We start from the raw sequence: 16,544 nt of genomic DNA, 5'->3' as shown, positions 1-16,544 counted from the left end.
TGATAATCGAGGTCGAATTGAAGTAATAGGAGTATTCGCATAGAAGGGGAAATTATGACTCAAAATCTTAAAGTAACAAGAGTTTGTGGGTTGACCGCATGCAATAATTTGCTATTGTATGTATTGAACAGGTTCTACATTTAATGTTTGTCAACCGTGGCTGTTATACATTCAAATTAAGGAGCGGGGAATTATGTAGGTTATAGATCTTTTAGTGATGACTTTAATCATAAAATTATGCAACTTTTTCCTCAGAAATACTACAATTCAATTCGTATTATTATTTTTTAAAATAAAGAATATTCAACTTTATTCTTCTACTTTAGTCTTGAAAAAGGGTTGGAGTTTTCCTAATTGGGCCGCGCTCGTTCCGGAAATTGCTTAAAGGTTGACGCAACGCAATGCCTTTCTTGGAATCATTTACCCGCACACAATTTGGTTCAAGATGCCTTCCAAATACGCCAGCACCTTCTACGAACCACTGACCGAGGACATAGAAGAGTTCCTCGGCTGCTTCCAGCACGCCGACTCAGTCCGCCTGGTGCGCTTTACGGCCCTGTGGAAGAACGCCCGCTTTTCGGACATCTTCCTGGGCATGGCCAGCATGAGCGAAATGAGGCGATTCTGCCGGGTGGCTATGGCCACGGCCGTCAAATACTTCCTACCGCCTTACTGCTATCAGGTGCGGGTCGGCGGTCTCTACTTGATGCACGCCTTCTACTACACGCAGCTCGCCGTCCCTCGGGTGCAGATCCGCCTGGCTCTCCGGGACTGGGAGGACGTGCAGAAGTTTTTGCGGGACTCCATCGCCTGCGGACACCTGGACGTGGTTTTCGTCTACCGGAAGCTGGTCGCTGCCAAAGCTGTAGACTACACCGCCATGCCGCATTTGCTCGTCTTCCAGCGGCCCAAGAAGGCCAAAGTGCAGGAGATGTGCGCCGGGATGCTGGCCAGGGCCAACGGGGTACAAGAGCTGCTAACCGAGGACTACCTGGAGGAGCTTTCCAACGTCCAGAACCACTACTCTAAGATTAAGAACGAGCTGGTAGAGGTCCGTACCGCAGCTAAAATACTACGATGGCCTAGATATACATTGAGGAACACGAACACAGAAAAATTATATGGTTATATATTTTTTAAAATAGATGAAGGAAAAATAGTGTCAATAAATTGCACAAATTTTGGGCACAATTTTCATGCTCAAAAGAAGTAGAAGGCATGATTATTTATTGACACTACTTTTCTTCATCTGATTTAAAAAGAACTTTTTTATACCCAACAAAATAACCTTACCCTAAAATCAAAAAATAAAACAATCAGTTAGCATCATTAGCTAAATAAAATAAAAAATGAAAACTATTTTATTCAATTGCATTATATAATCCTTTTCTGACAAAGAGAAAAAATGATTATAATACCAGCCATTGTTGTGATAGACAGTTATATAAATGTCAAACTAATTTACAAATTGCATAATTAACCACTGTCGCTTTATCAACTAAACTGTATTATTGTTTAGCCCTTAACCTCTTGATAGACATTAGTGTTACTTTACTAATGTCACATGATGGGGATAAAGCATTGAAAGTAGTCCTGTGTGTCAAGGAAAACTGGTGAAGTGACACATTTATCTTATGGCATTGATCACACGCCCACCCTGCATGAAACATCCTGGCTTCTGTCCACAGAAATGTAGATGTTTAAAAATAGTACCGTGGTCTAATTTTGTTGCTTTTTGGCCATTGTAGGTTCGCCTCCAGGCCACCATGACCCATGCAGACTTTGCCTCTCGTCTTAAAGACACTTTGAATGAGTTCCACGTATGGCAGCAGAAGACTTTCAAGCAAACAAACAATGCCTGCAAGGATGAGGCCAAGCCCACTGAGCAGGAAGATTGCCGAAGCCGGGCTGCCCTGCTGGCCTCCATCAAGATGAGAGGCTATGAGCAAAGCCTGTGTGACTCCAAGTCGAGGAAGTCCCGCCAGGAGGAGGCAGAGGATTCATACAGATCTTTTCCCAAGCAGCAGGCTCCTGATAAGAAGGAAAAGCCCCTGTCACTGAGGGCCCGCACGTGGAAGACTCTTGGGAAAAACACGGAGAAGTCGGGGTTGCAGACTTGGCTTTTGAGCGCCCCAGACCAGGAGGGAGTGCCATTGAGACGGAAGAACAGTCAAGAGCGCTCCAAGCAAGAGAAGGAGGGTTATGTGCACTTATCTTAAATTATTTCTTGTACTTTTGTTTTGGTACGGAATGAAATAAAAGCATTACAAACTCTTTCCGACAGCTCAGAATACTTTTGGATACTGCACATGCGCAGGTCCCTTCTCCCCACCCGTCCATGTTGTTTTTCGGAAACGAGCTCCATATTCCTCAAAGACATCAAAAACAGGCTTTTTTTTTGACAACCTATTAACGGTATGTGGGGAGGGATTTGAGAAATATTACAAAATAAATTGTAAATAAGATCCTCTCTAATACCTTTTAAGTTTCATTTGGAGCTGCTTCTTCAATCTTTTGTATTGTTTTTTGCGCCTTCTGTTGGCCAAACTGAGTAACTACATCAACAAAAGACGAGACGGAAATGAGGTACAGAAGTCCCGCTCGCACTTCCGGCCTAGTAATCCACTTGTTGACAACAGAGACTGTGGCAGACTGTGTGTTTCAAGTTAAACGGACATGTTAATTTAAATCATTAGTCCAGTTTTCTTTGAGTAAGCGCTATGTTGGGCTTGAGGGAAGCCGGCGTTGTCGGTTTCTCCGTGGCTCTGGCTGGAGGATTGGCTTACGTCTTTTGGAACTACACGATCAACTCCCGGCAATCCGGTGAAAGTCGCCCGGGGGACGAGGATGAGAGGCGAAGGCCCACCGGAGAAAAGACTAAGAAAGAGGAGGTAGACGCGAGTGGAAAAGACGTCGAGGAAACTGTCGCCGAAGCCCGTGTTGAGGCTGTTTGCACCGCCGACAAAGCGCAGAAAGTATCTGAGGTAGGCATCGTCTCCGGCGGGCACACTTTCATAAACAACCCGGTGATGTTTCAAAGCACCGAAGAGTCACACAACTTTATCGTAATATACGTAGTTGCACAATGCAACTGCATTTGGAAACAACCGTTTGTATGACACTTTTTAACCATTCCGGGCCACTGACAGTTGTGAAGGAAACTTTCGCACTTGAGGCGGCCATCAGTCTCAATCGTGTTGATGAGTACACAAAATTTCTAATTTAACAAACTTTAAAGGTGTACCGCTTAATGGTAAACCGAGATTGCAAGTTGTTAAAGATGAGTCATATGAAATTATTTAATACACTTTAATAACTTGAGGTACTGTCTCATCATGAAGTGGGATTACAAGTTAAGGATGACTACTTTCAGTGCAAATACGAAAATCTCCATTCTGAATCCGAAGATCTTGGTTGATGAACATCCAACAGTTAGTCTGAAGGTTGGGGTCCTAAATGCTCAGGGCATAGTCTACATCTCAATCGTGACCTTCACATTTAATCCTGTTTGTGCATATTCCCGCAGCAGTCAAAGTCGTTGAAGCCAGAAGGGACCCAAGTTCTGGTTCTGGGTCTGGATGGAGCCGGAAAATCCAGTCTGCTGTACTGTTTGGCCATTGGCAACCTGGACGTGGACATTGAGCCGACGCAGGGCTTCAATGCCGTCTCCATTAACAAAGAAGACCTGCACGTTGAATTCCTCGAAAGTAAGTTTATTCAGCAAGTGGCTCAATGTCTGATTTTCGAGCGATAGCTCTTAAATCGCTCAGCTCAGCCAGAAGTTACCTTCTGTAAAGCCAGCAAATGTGTCTTTGGATTTCATCAGTTGGTGGCAAAGCAGAGCTGAGACCTTATTGGCCAAGGTACATGTCCAAGGCTCTGCTGCTGGTGTTCGTTGTGGACTCGGCGGCGCCGCAGCTCTTTGGTGTTGCCAAGGCACAGCTGCACAAGCTGCTCAATGACGACCCCTGCCTGCCTCTAATGGTACTGGCCAACAAGCAGGTGAGGATGACAGAAACACTCAAAATATACTAAAAGACTCTTTGGTCCTTCACCCGAGATTAGTCCATTGGGACAGGTGCTGTGTTTTTAGCCAGTGAGAAACGTGAAGAAAAAGACTATTCTTTCTTTTTCTTTGCGTTGCAAGCCAAATTTTGCATGATGAGCTTAAGCTATGCAGCAAAAAGTCATGTCCTTTGCAGGCACAGTTGCTTTTTATTTGTTAAGTGGACGGGACAAACAGGCTAATTTACAAATCAACTCATAAGATTCAAAATTTTAATCAGAATCAATCCTAATTTTTATGCTTGCAGAAATATCTTCGAATATGATTATTTGTAAGGCTTGACCAAATTGCCAAGCGTGTGCGTTGTGGGGTTTAAAATACACTACTTCCTTGACAAATACCTTTGGCGCCATCTTGTGGTATCTTATTGGTGAGCACAAAAAGATTAATGGATGGTCATAAGTAATAATGAAAACTTTTCTGTAAAAGGCACAAACAAGTGTTGTCTTACAGGACCTTCCGGGCGCTTGCAGCATCACCGACCTGCACGAGGCGCTGGAGCTTTCCGAGGTGGGAGAGCGGAAAATGTTTCTCATCGGCACATGCGTCAAGAAGGGTGAAGGGGAAGTCACCTCTGGTGTGCGGGATGCCCGAGAGCTGATCATCCAGCTGGCTGGGGAGAAGTAAATGGCAGCAAGTCCCAATGTTCTCGTTGCACCTTGTTCACTCGGGTCCCTGAAATCAGTGAAACTGAAACGAAACGTAACCAAAGATGTTCTCAATGTTTTTGTAGTAAATACGGAATATTTTTGCACCACTTTTTATGAGTAATAATACTACTTTTGTATAATGTGATTTTCCATGTAACTTTTTAAATACACAGCCATTACGGAGAAGAATAGGTTGAAGTTGTAATGTTACAAGGAAAAAAGTAATGTACCGTTTTTGACCCTAAAAGGGTCAATTCATAGTCTTACCAACTAATAATTATACATAGGAAAAAGTTAGTTGAGAAAAATGACATGATTTTCCAAGTCAAAATATTCTGATTGTTTTATAATGACTTTTTTTTCCATGTTCTATTGTGACTTTCCCCTCACAATATATCATTCTGGAAATGTGATTACCTTTAAGCTTGTATTACATAAAAAGATGGCTTTTAATATAACCATCTTTCAGTGTTGCAGTTCCTTTTCAATTTGGAGCCAAACTCCTTTCAACCATCCTCCAAGTTGAATGAAAGTTTTGCAGGATACGGCAGAACAAGAACTAAATGTACTTTTATTTTTTTAATTGCACGCCTGAAAGGTGGGAGACTATTGCGTGTGAATTTCACTTATGGCTATTAAGTTACTAAAGTTATAAAAGTCAATGTTTCCTTCAAATTTTTTTTTACTGTATGGCCATAAAGACCTTTATGTTTTTGCTGTGTTTTAAACTAATGTCAACTTTGATATCTTTTCTGGTTTCTCCAAAAACAAACTTGTCTTACAACAGATTTTTGACCAGTTAAAATTAAAGATTGTTGTGTAAATACTTTGCTGGTTTTTATGTTATTGTTTAATTGCCATCCTTCTGTCGAATTAACTCAGGTTTTATGCGTGCGGTTGCACACATTTTAAGATTTATTGTAAGGGTCAAACAGTGCAAGTCTTACCGACTAAGTGACCTCAGCTCTAATTGAGGCTGTGCCCCAATTAATTGCAAGTGCGCATCATTTACCTAAACACCAATTAGAAGAGCCACAAGAGATAATATAAATAAAAAAAAAAATAAAGTAGGTGACATCCGTTATGCAATAAGAAACATTGTGAACACTTTTTGAAGATGTCTTTTTAAAACTACATTGCAAAAGCTGGATAACTCATTATCGTTTGAAGGTGTGTAGCAGCAGGGAGACATTTAAATCATGCAGGACCAGAATTACCCATCCTTGCTTTAGATGTACCTGTCAGGAACGGAATGGAGCAGGGCGATCAAATGCAACTTGGACCAGGGTCTATTGAGGTAAAAGGTAGTTGGAAGGGAGGTAGGTGGGGAACCGAAAACACAGACAGGATAGAGACTCACAGCCAGCAAACAGACCGACCGACATAAGTCCACTTGGACAAGGTTAAAATACTGACCGTGAGCCTCCAGACAGACCGAGGGAAAACCAAACGACAGCAACACAGCCAGGGACGGGTCATAACAGTAGACACCGACAGGGAGAAACACATGGACAGGGCTTAAATACACAGGGTAACAAGAGGAAGCAGGTGACTGACATTACGGTGACGAAAGGGGTGTGGCTGAGTCTAAAGTGAACAACAGTCGGTGGCGACCGCTAAAGAAACAATAAGGAAAAAAAACACGTCAGAATGGAGCTGATTGCCGTCGGCTGACGACGGCCCGACAGGAAGCGGCGCTCGGACGGCCGCGTGGTCACTTCAGTTGGACGTGGATCTGCTCCACTTGCCACACCAACAGCAAGTTGATGGCTTGCAGATCCTGAACTTGATAAGCAAAGTCCTGCTGGGGCCCGCCGTTGAAAGTCAGCTGGAAAGCGCCACTGCCACACTTGATGACAATCTAGACGGCGGAAGGCAGAGTGCAAGTTACTTTCTACAGGTTTTGAATTTGGGTGATGACGACTTAGCGACGTCACCTCAAAGGGGAGTCCTGGTCCGAAGGGGTTTTGTTGGGGAAGGCTCCCGGTCAGCTTGCTGCTCCAATTGTCTTTGACTTTGGCGTTCACGGTGAATTTCTTGGTGCCAAAGTCGACGTTTAGGTGCAGTGCATTGTTGTCCGTCTCTTTACTGCTGCTGCTGCTGCTGTCACGCACGTTCAGGTTGATCACCAGTCTGCAAGCTCAAATGTGTCAGCTGCCTTCTTTGGCTGTGTGTGTGTGTTGGGGGGGGGGCATTACCTGGTTGCTTGGGGAGTGGATTGTCCCTTGATGACCAGCGTACGGCCCACGCTGAGACCGCCCAAGCCACCTTGGAAGCCGCCCGTCTGCGCGCACATACAACGGAGAAAGATGGGAACAAGTAGGCCATGCACGTGCTTTGGGGACAGCTCCAGTGGACAAAGGCCTTTGGTTGAATGTCGGGAGAGTAAAAATGCTTTTGGGCATCCACAGCACAAACTGACATCGCTGTATTTCATGTAGAGCCGGCACTGGCACGCCACATCCCGAGAGGAACACAACGCTCCATTGGTGGCATTTGCGCACATGACCTTGTCTGAAAATGCCAAAAGGTAAATACAATCAGGCAAAAAAGTGACTACACACAAGTCAATTTCTTGAGGGCTTTGCCAATTAATATATGCGCAAATCTGAACGTTGAAAATGTGCGGCTTTGATGGTCGTTGCAACGGAGGATGACTTTCCCCAATTGGCCAGTAGGCGGCGACATCTGACGCGGGCAGCCTGACTGAAGGCCTCTGCTTGCTCCCACCTTTTGTTGGAGGAGGAGGAACGCGGCTCGTGGCAGTGTTGCGCAACCCTCTTTTAAGAAACTCAACGCTGCAAGTCGAATGCTCTCATAAACTTTGACTTCCAATTTGCTCGTCAAAAAATGTGACTTCTTTTCTTAAAATATTAGCCGCACCAAATATATTTCATCGTCGTGACACATGAACGCTGCAGCCGCAAAACAAGGTGTGCACTCACCCGTGGGCACCTTGCAGATGTAGCCCTGGCTAAAGTAACATGGGTAGTCGTTCCAGTGACCAGCTTCATATTGCCTTATCTCACCGCAGCTTTCCTGTCCTAAGTAGTAGTCTGGCTGTGTGGCTTCCCAGTACCTGCAAGAAAGGAAATGTGGGCCACACAACGCAAGGATTTGAAAGTAACTATTTCAGCCATGTTTTGTGTCTTTCACAGATCTTGTTTGTGAACATTGAGGTATCAAGTTGAGTCATCGTCATTTAAAGCAACAAGTGTGCAAGACTTTAAGCGATTCACCGTCTTACGAGCTTGTTGCGCTTTCTCACTTAAAGAAACTCACGAAAAGGAGAAAGGTGTTCCGTCTGTCCACTGCCACACAGTGCTCCCAGGTGCCGCACGTCGCAGGCCAATCCAGTTACAAGGCGGTTTTCGCTGCGCCAGCCACTCCTGCAAGGCAAAAAGTGAGTGAGTGAGTGAGTGAGTGAGTGAGTGAGTGAGTGAGTGAGTGAGTGAGTGAGTGAGTGAGTGAGTGAGTGAGTGAGTGAGTGAGTGAGTGAGTGAGTGAGTGAGTGAGTGAGTGAGTGAGTGGCGTTACCTGCTCCCGTCGGTCCCTAATGCTTGCCAGGTGGCCTCCCTTGGACACACAGTAGTGCTCAGCCTGGTCCCAGTCCAGATTGTTTGTTCCGAAGAAGTAACAGTGATTGTTGTATTCCAGCCATCCGGTAGGACACATGGACACCGCTGGAAAGTGAACAAACATTCAGATGAGAGCTGTGCCAGCATCCAGCAGATGTCTCCACATGCAGCAAAAAGCAAAGGTGGGGTGGCTTGTCTTGCAACAATGTCAACATTTCTGCAAGGAGCAACTTCGGTGGGCGTCAAAGGGCACGCGTGTCCATCCTATAGTGCCAAGCTGCGCGTCTGAGTGGCGCTGCCGGACAACAAGACGTCCGATGCAGGCCGTTGCGATCACAGCCTCAACCCAAACAGGACAGAGACCAAAAACATACAGAAAACAAAAATGAATTGCTCGTTCTCAGGAAAGGGTAGCGGGTAAAACAAGTAATAATAAAAACAATAACAACAATAAAAATGAATAATTATTTATTTTAGCCCGTTTTTAGGTCTGGAACTGTTTCCAAGGGCACTTGCCTACGGACGGGAAAGGTGGGAGGGAAAAGAAATACCGCTTTCTGCATAGTAACAATTGCCCACTCCGACTGATGGCAAAAAAAAAAAAGAACTTCCAAATGTTTTTAAAGGGCTACCATACTTGTCCTGAGAGCATGCTTTTATGAAATGATCTGTTCTTCCAAAGCTGTGCCTTTGAAGACATTTTTTGATGGTTGTCACAGTTGAACTTTACAAATCCGATGGCATATACATATAGGTCGTGCTTATTTAAATGTAAGAGTATCACCCTGAAACCTGCTGGGTCAAAGCAAGTTGAGTCAGTTTGACCGTCCAATTTTTGACCCAGCAGTTTTACAAGTGTGCCAGGAGAAAACGTTCAAAACCTCAAAGTGATTCCAAAAAGTTACAAAATTAAGTTACATTAGATTTGACCAAAGAATAATATATGCAATTCTACACCTGACATACAAAAAGTGAAGGCGGCCTTTCCGTCCGAATAGAAGTGAATAAATGCTCACCGATACAGGTGGGATGCAGTGCGAGGGCAATCATGAGCCAAGCGGCGAATGACGGAGCCATGTTCGGGATGTGAGGACCCAATTCAGTCGGAAACACAGCAGCAGAGGACTCGGGAGGATGCTGGTGCGTCGTCTGGCGCCTGCCTGCCAACTACACTGCACTTGGAGCGTGTGCAAGCCAGCTCCTCACAAGTCGTCCCCCCACCCACCCCCGCACACACGCGCGCACACACACGTGCACACACGCACACACACCACAAATGATGTAGAGATGATGCTCTTCGCGCTTTGCGTGACATCATACAACTTTTGTACACAAAAAAGTAACACTTTCAACTGAATATACCTGTGCTGCGCTTGACGTGGAAAAGTAGACTTCTACAAGTTTTGTACAACTTTAAACTGAAAATACCTCCGCTGCACTTGACGTTGAAAAGTAGAACAGAATGTGCGTGACGTCATTCCAAAGCCTGGACAGGCCTTTAAAGACAAGCAAAGAAACACAGTAACAGTCTTTGAAAGTGTAGGCGTTGGATAGTGAAAGCACCTCAGTGGGTACGTGAGAGCTTAAAATACAATTTAAACCTAGCATCCAAGCAATGAAAGATTGAAAAAAACAAAAAAGACCTTGGTGACAAAAGTTCACTTGTTGCTGCCGTGAATGACAAAGATGCTCAGTCAAGCACAGGCGGGATTAAGTGTCTCTCTGACCTGTTGCCCTCGGGGAGGCGCTACAGGAACATCAGGACAAGGACAAACAAACTTAAAAACAGCTACTTTCCAAGAGCCATATCTTGTCTCAACTCTAACAGGCACGAAGCTTGATCACTTATGGTCTACTATTCTTCTACGTACATTGTATTTATGTATTTATACTTCAACCACTACAACTGTGCAGTTGTCACTCCTTTTTTTTTTTTACTTTACAGCTTTATATTGCACTGTTTGGGCAGCTCTTATCTCGTTGTACTATGTATAATGACACTCAAAGGCAATCTGAATCTGACAAAAGGTTTTACTCCCTCTGTCAGTCAGACACATTAAAAGCACCCCAGTGCTCCCGTCCTTCGAATTAGATCAATACAGAAAGCACAGGTTTCAGGACCGAACCTTCCTCACTGTAATCAAACGTGATATAATGTCATTTATTAGCATGATAGCTGACGGGCCTACTAAGCTATGATAAAACATTGTGGCTTTAAATCACACATTGAAATAATCCAATCAGTAAACCCTCGCTTTCCTTCTCCACATGTCGGCTTGGTTTTGTTTGTATTTGTAAATAATAAAATACATCCTCCAAAAGAGAGTGCGTAGAAGTCAAGTGCAAAAAAAAGCTGCCACCAAGTGAGAAATTCCTCACAGCTCCGCTTGCTCCTCTTAGCAACAAACAAAAACAAGGCGCCGTTTGAATCCCGTTTGCATTTTTTTGCTCCTAAACATCAACATGCTCACTCAGGACATTTTGTTCGAAGTCATGCTTGGCCTTAAAAAGACATTTAACATTGTTTTATGACGCATACAGTGTATCTGTGGGTATCAATTTGTCATTAAAAGATATGCATCTATTTAAGTTGTTAAGGTGGTGAAATGTCTTTAACTATATACTTTCAAAAATAGTATACTTTAGGCACCTTAGTACATCATCAGATCATTTTTAAATCACATATAAAATACATTTATTAAAATTGTATACCTGCATATTGAGAAAACTACTGACCGCAATTTGGCAGTAGGCTGCTGGAAGAAAATGTAGCCTGAACATTGAAATAAACAGGTACGACTGCATTTATATTTAAAAAAATGTAATAATAAAAATCAAATCATTAAACATATTGCCAGCCATTTAACAGCATTTTTATGATCATTCCAAGACCCACCGAGTATGGATTCGTTTCTCCCAAAACAAGTTTCTGACCAAAAAGCAGAGCAAACAGTTTTTTTTGTGCTAAGACACCTCAAGCAGAACTGTAACTTAGACATTTGTGTTTGCTTTTTTGAGACCTTAACCCTAAAACAGCAAAAGTTAGACAGAGAAAGTTTTCATTCATTTCCATTCACTCCATGAACTGCCCTCATCTTTCCTCCTGATTACAACAGGCGTCATTTCCTGAGTACGACAACCCATCCTTTTGATTGTCAAATGAACTCCACGCATATTTGTGGCATTAACACAAGAGTGCAATTTAGCATACCTGATGAGCAACATACCACCAGAAATACTCGTTGGATGGTTTCAGTCAAGCAGGTTGAACAGGCACTTTCTCAGCGCATGCGCTCACCGCAGGGGGACCTCAACCTCCACCTGGCCTCCCTCCTGTAGACTCACTTCAGAAACTGGGACTGGATAATGACAATAAAATCTCTGGCTTTACTTCACAGCATCAAACAAGTTATGTGGCATTCTTCATGATGACCCCTAGTGTAAGGAACTTACTGTGACATTATTTCTTATTTGAGTTTCCTTATACGTAAATATTGTTTTTACAACCCACCAGTGGTATTGAGACGGCATATTAGCTGCCAAAGACGCTTATTGTTATACATTTTGTTTATCATCTGTACACTAAGAGAGCGGGCCAAAGCACAGCTATGAGCTCACATCCCTTTTACAGACTGGTGGACAATGGAATGACATCACCTGTCACTTGTCGGTCTCGTGATCCAGAGCCGCTCTTCCGACTCGTGTTTCTGTGCGTTCCGTGGGCCGGTGACTTTGAGTTGGGCCCGCTAGGCGACAAATAACACATTTAAAGCGAGAAAAGTACTCACACTATGAAAAATCCGCAGAAAGATTTCTTTTTCAGGACTTTCCACCACTTGAAGAAAAACAAATGCACTTGGAAAGTACTGTACAGTGAAGTATTTGTACTTTTTTTTTTCCTTCCCAAAACATGACACAGAGAACAGGCTAGACATTTTAATGCCTAATTTATTAACAATTTGTCACTTCACGTAAACGCGTCGGTTATACATAGTCACTCGAGCAACCTATACATTGATGTAAGTTCAAATAGCTTCATACACAAAATAAAAAGAGGCAGAAGAAAGAGATAAAGTTCCAGAAGATAGGTCCAAAAAGGAATTGGTAGGGCTGGAATGACGATTTGGGGGTGGGTCTCAATCCAACACAGAGCCCAGTTCAGCTGGAAGACCCTCAGATTTGCGCCACTGAGCCGTGCGCAGCTTGAACCATTTCTGGATGGAACACGTAAGGAGGAAAGTTTTAGAACAATTGTGGTATTTCTTTACCCCTTTGGCCACAAAATCCTCGGCAAAACCTGATGGACGAGAAGTGGTGATGTAACGGACTGAATAGTAAATGAATAGTCCTGAGAATAGGTGCACTTGTCATTACCTCCAAGAAGTTTTCAAACAAAACAGCGGCTTCAGTAAAAACACGCACCAGAAACTCGATGTAGTGTGGACTGAATCTGTGGGTCCAAAGACTGGTTGAAAGTCGGATTTATATCATAAAACAACAATTCATTTCTTGAAGCTCTTGAATTGGCACACACGCGTGCACACACGCACACCATTTTCTGTTATAATTGAAGTTTTTCTCATGTTAGCTTCATTCTATTTTGGAACATTACACTCTACGTACATATACATAAACACAGTAATCCCTCGTTTATCGCAGATAATTGGTTCCAAAAACCACCCACGATAAATAAAATCCGCGAAGTACAGTCAACAACAAGAAGTGCTGAAGTTTTATTTTGTCTTTTAATTGTTTTTTTTTTAAACAAAATCTGCGATGTAGTGAAGCCGCGATAAATGAAACACGAAGTAGCGAGGGATCACAGTACCATACGTGGAAATAAATTTCCAGGCGTTAATTCAGCGGCAGTTTATTTTGTGTATATTTTTCTCATTATTCTTTTTGATTGACTATTTAAATGTATGTCATATATGTTACTAGCTCACATGCCATTACATAATTAAGCCAAGGTTGACTTGCAGAGTCCACTCTGGACAAGCAAGGGTACGCGGCGCACAGAGGCTGTTGTTTATGTGAAACGGGGAGTGGTGCGCAGCCCGTGTGTAACTGCGTGCATGTTACTGTGCGCATTTGTGGAGTTGAACCTTCCCCAATGAGAGCTTTGTTAACAATCCAAAAACACTGGAGAGGAAATGAAGTCGAGTCTTTAGATCAGGTGCCACATGTGAACCTTGCACTCCACCCAGACCGCACCAAACCCATTTGAACACAATGAATAGAAGCAGTCGTAAACAACTGTATGCCTTTTTTTTTTTTTTTTTTTTACAATAGTAGCTTACACACGCCCACTAAAACATGCAGATACACAGAGAAAGCTATGAGTAGACATCACTCGATTGTTGGTGGAAATATATGATTTCTTATCGTCACTGAAGGCAATACAACTTATTGAATGCTTTCTGAAACGTTAGCTTAATAGGCATAGTTGCTCAAGCCATCTCTAAATGTTTTGTAAAAAGAAGAAAAACACGACAAATTCAACAAACAAGAAGAGGCCTAATCTTTGCAAGCTTAATGCTAATACATAATGGTAAATGTTATAGATGGGCTAACCAATCACTTCAGTGTGAATTTTTTATCGAGTGACAATTTACTGCATGCCGATGTCATGACAGTGTCTGATAAAAGTGTCAAGTGTCAAACCTGACTGTTTGATCAGGTTTACGTATTTACGCTGCAGCTTCATGCTGGTGCGATGCTGTCAAACCCGGACTAACTGGTTTGTTGGCTTAAGATGGAAAAAACAAATGCACAACTTGCAGATGAATGAAAGTGTTTTCACAACCAGAGGTAAAAGCGAAACAGCGGGTGTTATCCATCCAGCAAAATCTTGCGTGTATGTAAACTTGATTATTTACATGGGAGATGAGGTTGATGGTGAGTGACACCGAACATGCCCGCAGCACTTTGTGAAGATTAAGAGCATTTACACCTCCTGAGTCTGTTAAAAGCTTTTTTTTTTTGCCTCCCATCATTTAGGCATGTTTTTCCTGTGAAAATACTTTTGTAATCCATTATAAAAAAAAACATCAGCTTTCAATTTTATTAATACCCCTATTTAGTTTTCTAATTCATACTTGCTGACTAGAATAATTTCAAATTTGTGAACTAAAATAGAGAACAGCTCAATTCCAAAACTGACCACAAGGGTGCTCATAGGGGCCAAATGCTTGGATTCTATAAACCAAAAATATTTGCAATCTAAGATGGAGTGTCTTGTTATAAAATGTGAAGGGACACATAATGTATCAAATGTTTAAAATACAATAAAAAAACAAACATTATGCATTATTAAATAATTGCTCAAATTCAAGTGGTAGTCAAAATTAAACATGGATAGTTAGTACCAGTGGCAATGAGGTTACGTACATTAAAGGCACATCATGTGTGTAACATAAGGTTTTTTTTCCTATTTCATATATTTGAGAAAAAAAATAAAAACATTAATATTCGATATTTTCATTTTTTTAAAATTAAAAGTAGTATATTTTTGTCATGATGAAATAGATTAATAATTTCAGCTAAATGCTGGAATCAAATATATTGACGTACTGTATAAGCAGAACGTATTCCACGCATTCATCTGAGCAGGACTCACCTGCGTTTCCTCCTCCGATAGTCCACACTCGGCGGCGACCAACATGAGCGTCGTGTCGTCAGGATACTTGCCCTTAAAATTGTCCTCCAAAACTTTGGTCTGGTACTCGGACAGCTTCATGCACTCCATGTTGTGTGCTCCGGAGTTGGAGGTTCAGCCCGGACTGGTGGAGCAGGTCGCTGCCGCCAGGAGAGAGGGAGGAAAGCTACGTGATCTGCAGGCTGAGTGTTCACGGACGTCTCGCCGCTGCCCGCAGGCGTCCAGCAAACAGACTGCTGTCGGTCGGTAGGAGCGCGCCTCCGGTGGAGGCGGAGCTATGACGTAACTGAATATAGTGTCACTTATAAGTGAAACCCGGCTCGTGATGTCATCATTTCTCTGACAGTCACAATGAGGAACTAGACTTTTGACATTTAATGACAAAAGAAACAGTATCGCAGTTTAGAGGGATAATATATGCAGACTGACAAGGTGCCAAAGAGAGGACTAGCCAAATAAAAAAAAAGAAAAAATACATAAAATGCTCCCAAAACAATCACTGATTTTGCTCGCGACCGTGTTGCAGAGGAAGCCAGAAGTTCCAAAAAGGACACGTGATGATAAGATCCCAAGTGTGTGAGAGTCCACAATGGACAGTGCACATGAGTCTGCTTGAGTAAAAATAACACAGGTCGTGACCCGTCGCTTTCTGCACTGTACACTCAATTTGGGAAACAACCCCAGGAGATGGCTTGGTATTTTGTGCGTGTGTGTTGCCATTTCCTGTGTGTAATCAACAAATATAGAAAAGAATCCAAAAACAATCCACTTTTTAAAAAAAAAAAAAAAAAAAAAGATGGGCAAATATAAGAGAAAATATTTTTTGGCAAATTCCGATCAGCCGCTTTTAAAAATATTGAGGCATTTTGACCCAAGTGAACAGCACAATTAAGAAAAAGCTGAACTTTTATTGGTAGCATTTTTTAAACATTTTTACGATTGCAAGTTGTTTTTGCCATTTTTCTGTTTAAAATTCAACTTAACCCATATGAAATACTGTCAACTGCGGCATTCTTACTCATTAGCGAGACACCTGATAAGAAACGGCGCGTGTATTGGACACACTTATCTGATGCGATTCACTCGCACATTTTGGGTAAATGCTTTGACATGGAAATCAAACGTGTTGCACAAGAATCTAAAATCTGATACATGTACATTTCATATTTATAGCTTGAAAGCTTAAGACCTATATTTAACTGAAGAGATATTTTACATATAATCATCCTCATTCCACCAATTCCAACAATTTTGTCACATTCCAAATTTCAACAATTTCCATAGCATTTAACTTTAGCAATAGCACCTCAACGTTTACATGTAATTTCTAAATAAACTGCATTCTGCAGTTCATGGTTTTGTATAAGGAAAATAAAACAACCCGTGAGATGGTCGTCATGACGACAGAGTGTGCTTGAGTCACAATATTTCCGACATGCATGACGTCATCTAATTAATAATCTAATTACAGGCTGGACAAGTGGCAACTTTTTCACGGCAACATAATGTAAGCGCATTGTTATACTCCTGCAAGTTGTTTTTTTTCCACCCAATATAGTAGACACAGCTTTCAGTACACTACTGGCTTTGAC

The 16,544-nt window shown here is 42.4% G+C and overlaps 4 protein-coding genes across 6 annotated transcripts; 2 read left to right on the top strand and 2 right to left on the bottom strand.

Moving 5' to 3' along the window:
- The first annotated feature begins 357 nt into the window (after positions 1 to 357).
- Positions 358 to 2,276, top strand: LOC148403903 (snRNA-activating protein complex subunit 1-like). Its single transcript, XM_088356646.1, has 2 exons — positions 358 to 1,051; positions 1,749 to 2,276. Exons 1-2 carry the CDS (start codon positions 446 to 448, stop codon positions 2,217 to 2,219), a joined length of 1,077 nt encoding a protein of 358 aa, XP_088212772.1. The 5' UTR covers positions 358 to 445; the 3' UTR covers positions 2,220 to 2,276.
- Positions 2,277 to 2,594: 318 nt separating this feature from the next.
- arl9 (ARF like GTPase 9) lies at positions 2,595 to 5,542 on the top strand. 2 transcript variants are annotated; one of them, XM_088360703.1, is made up of 4 exons: positions 2,595 to 2,984; positions 3,527 to 3,707; positions 3,827 to 4,002; positions 4,520 to 5,542. In XM_088360703.1, the coding sequence occupies exons 1-4, from the start codon at positions 2,721 to 2,723 to the stop codon at positions 4,691 to 4,693; spliced, it is 795 nt and encodes a 264-aa protein (XP_088216829.1). In that variant the 5' UTR covers positions 2,595 to 2,720; the 3' UTR covers positions 4,694 to 5,542. The 2 variants fall into 2 exon arrangements, with proteins under 2 accessions (XP_088216829.1, XP_088217599.1); XM_088361473.1 differs by lacking the exon at positions 2,595 to 2,984 and adding an exon at positions 3,094 to 3,443.
- LOC148403901 (uncharacterized) lies at positions 3,296 to 9,510 on the bottom strand. Its single transcript, XM_088357889.1, has 12 exons — positions 9,311 to 9,510; positions 8,254 to 8,399; positions 7,999 to 8,105; positions 7,662 to 7,795; positions 7,139 to 7,230; positions 6,915 to 7,000; positions 6,654 to 6,849; positions 6,133 to 6,577; positions 5,955 to 6,005; positions 4,550 to 4,756; positions 3,787 to 3,987; positions 3,296 to 3,685 (listed from the first exon to the last, which is right to left on the bottom strand). Exons 1-8 carry the CDS (start codon positions 9,369 to 9,371, stop codon positions 6,431 to 6,433), a joined length of 969 nt encoding a protein of 322 aa, XP_088214015.1. The 5' UTR covers positions 9,372 to 9,510; the 3' UTR covers positions 3,296 to 3,685; positions 3,787 to 3,987; positions 4,550 to 4,756; positions 5,955 to 6,005; positions 6,133 to 6,430.
- A 2,008-nt stretch (positions 9,511 to 11,518) lies between these two features.
- hopx (HOP homeobox) lies at positions 11,519 to 15,225 on the bottom strand. Of its 2 annotated transcripts, XM_088363892.1 has the most exons (3): positions 14,914 to 15,225; positions 11,952 to 12,040; positions 11,519 to 11,653 (listed from the first exon to the last, which is right to left on the bottom strand). In XM_088363892.1, exons 1-3 carry the CDS (start codon positions 15,040 to 15,042, stop codon positions 11,641 to 11,643), a joined length of 231 nt encoding a protein of 76 aa, XP_088220018.1. In that variant the 5' UTR covers positions 15,043 to 15,225; the 3' UTR covers positions 11,519 to 11,640. The 2 variants fall into 2 exon arrangements, with proteins under 2 accessions (XP_088220018.1, XP_088220759.1); XM_088364633.1 differs by lacking the exons at positions 11,519 to 11,653; positions 11,952 to 12,040 and adding an exon at positions 12,225 to 12,508 and having other exon boundaries at positions 14,914 to 15,203.
- Between the last annotated feature and the right edge of the window lie 1,319 nt (positions 15,226 to 16,544).

The sequence above is a fragment of the Syngnathus floridae genome, chromosome 1 (assembly GCF_059516105.1).
Source record: "Syngnathus floridae isolate MCC-2025c chromosome 1, RoL_Sflo_1.0, whole genome shotgun sequence".
NCBI lineage: Eukaryota > Metazoa > Chordata > Actinopteri > Syngnathiformes > Syngnathidae > Syngnathus > Syngnathus floridae.
Note: the sequence above shows the minus strand (reverse complement) of the source record. Positions and strands in the feature narration are given on the sequence as shown.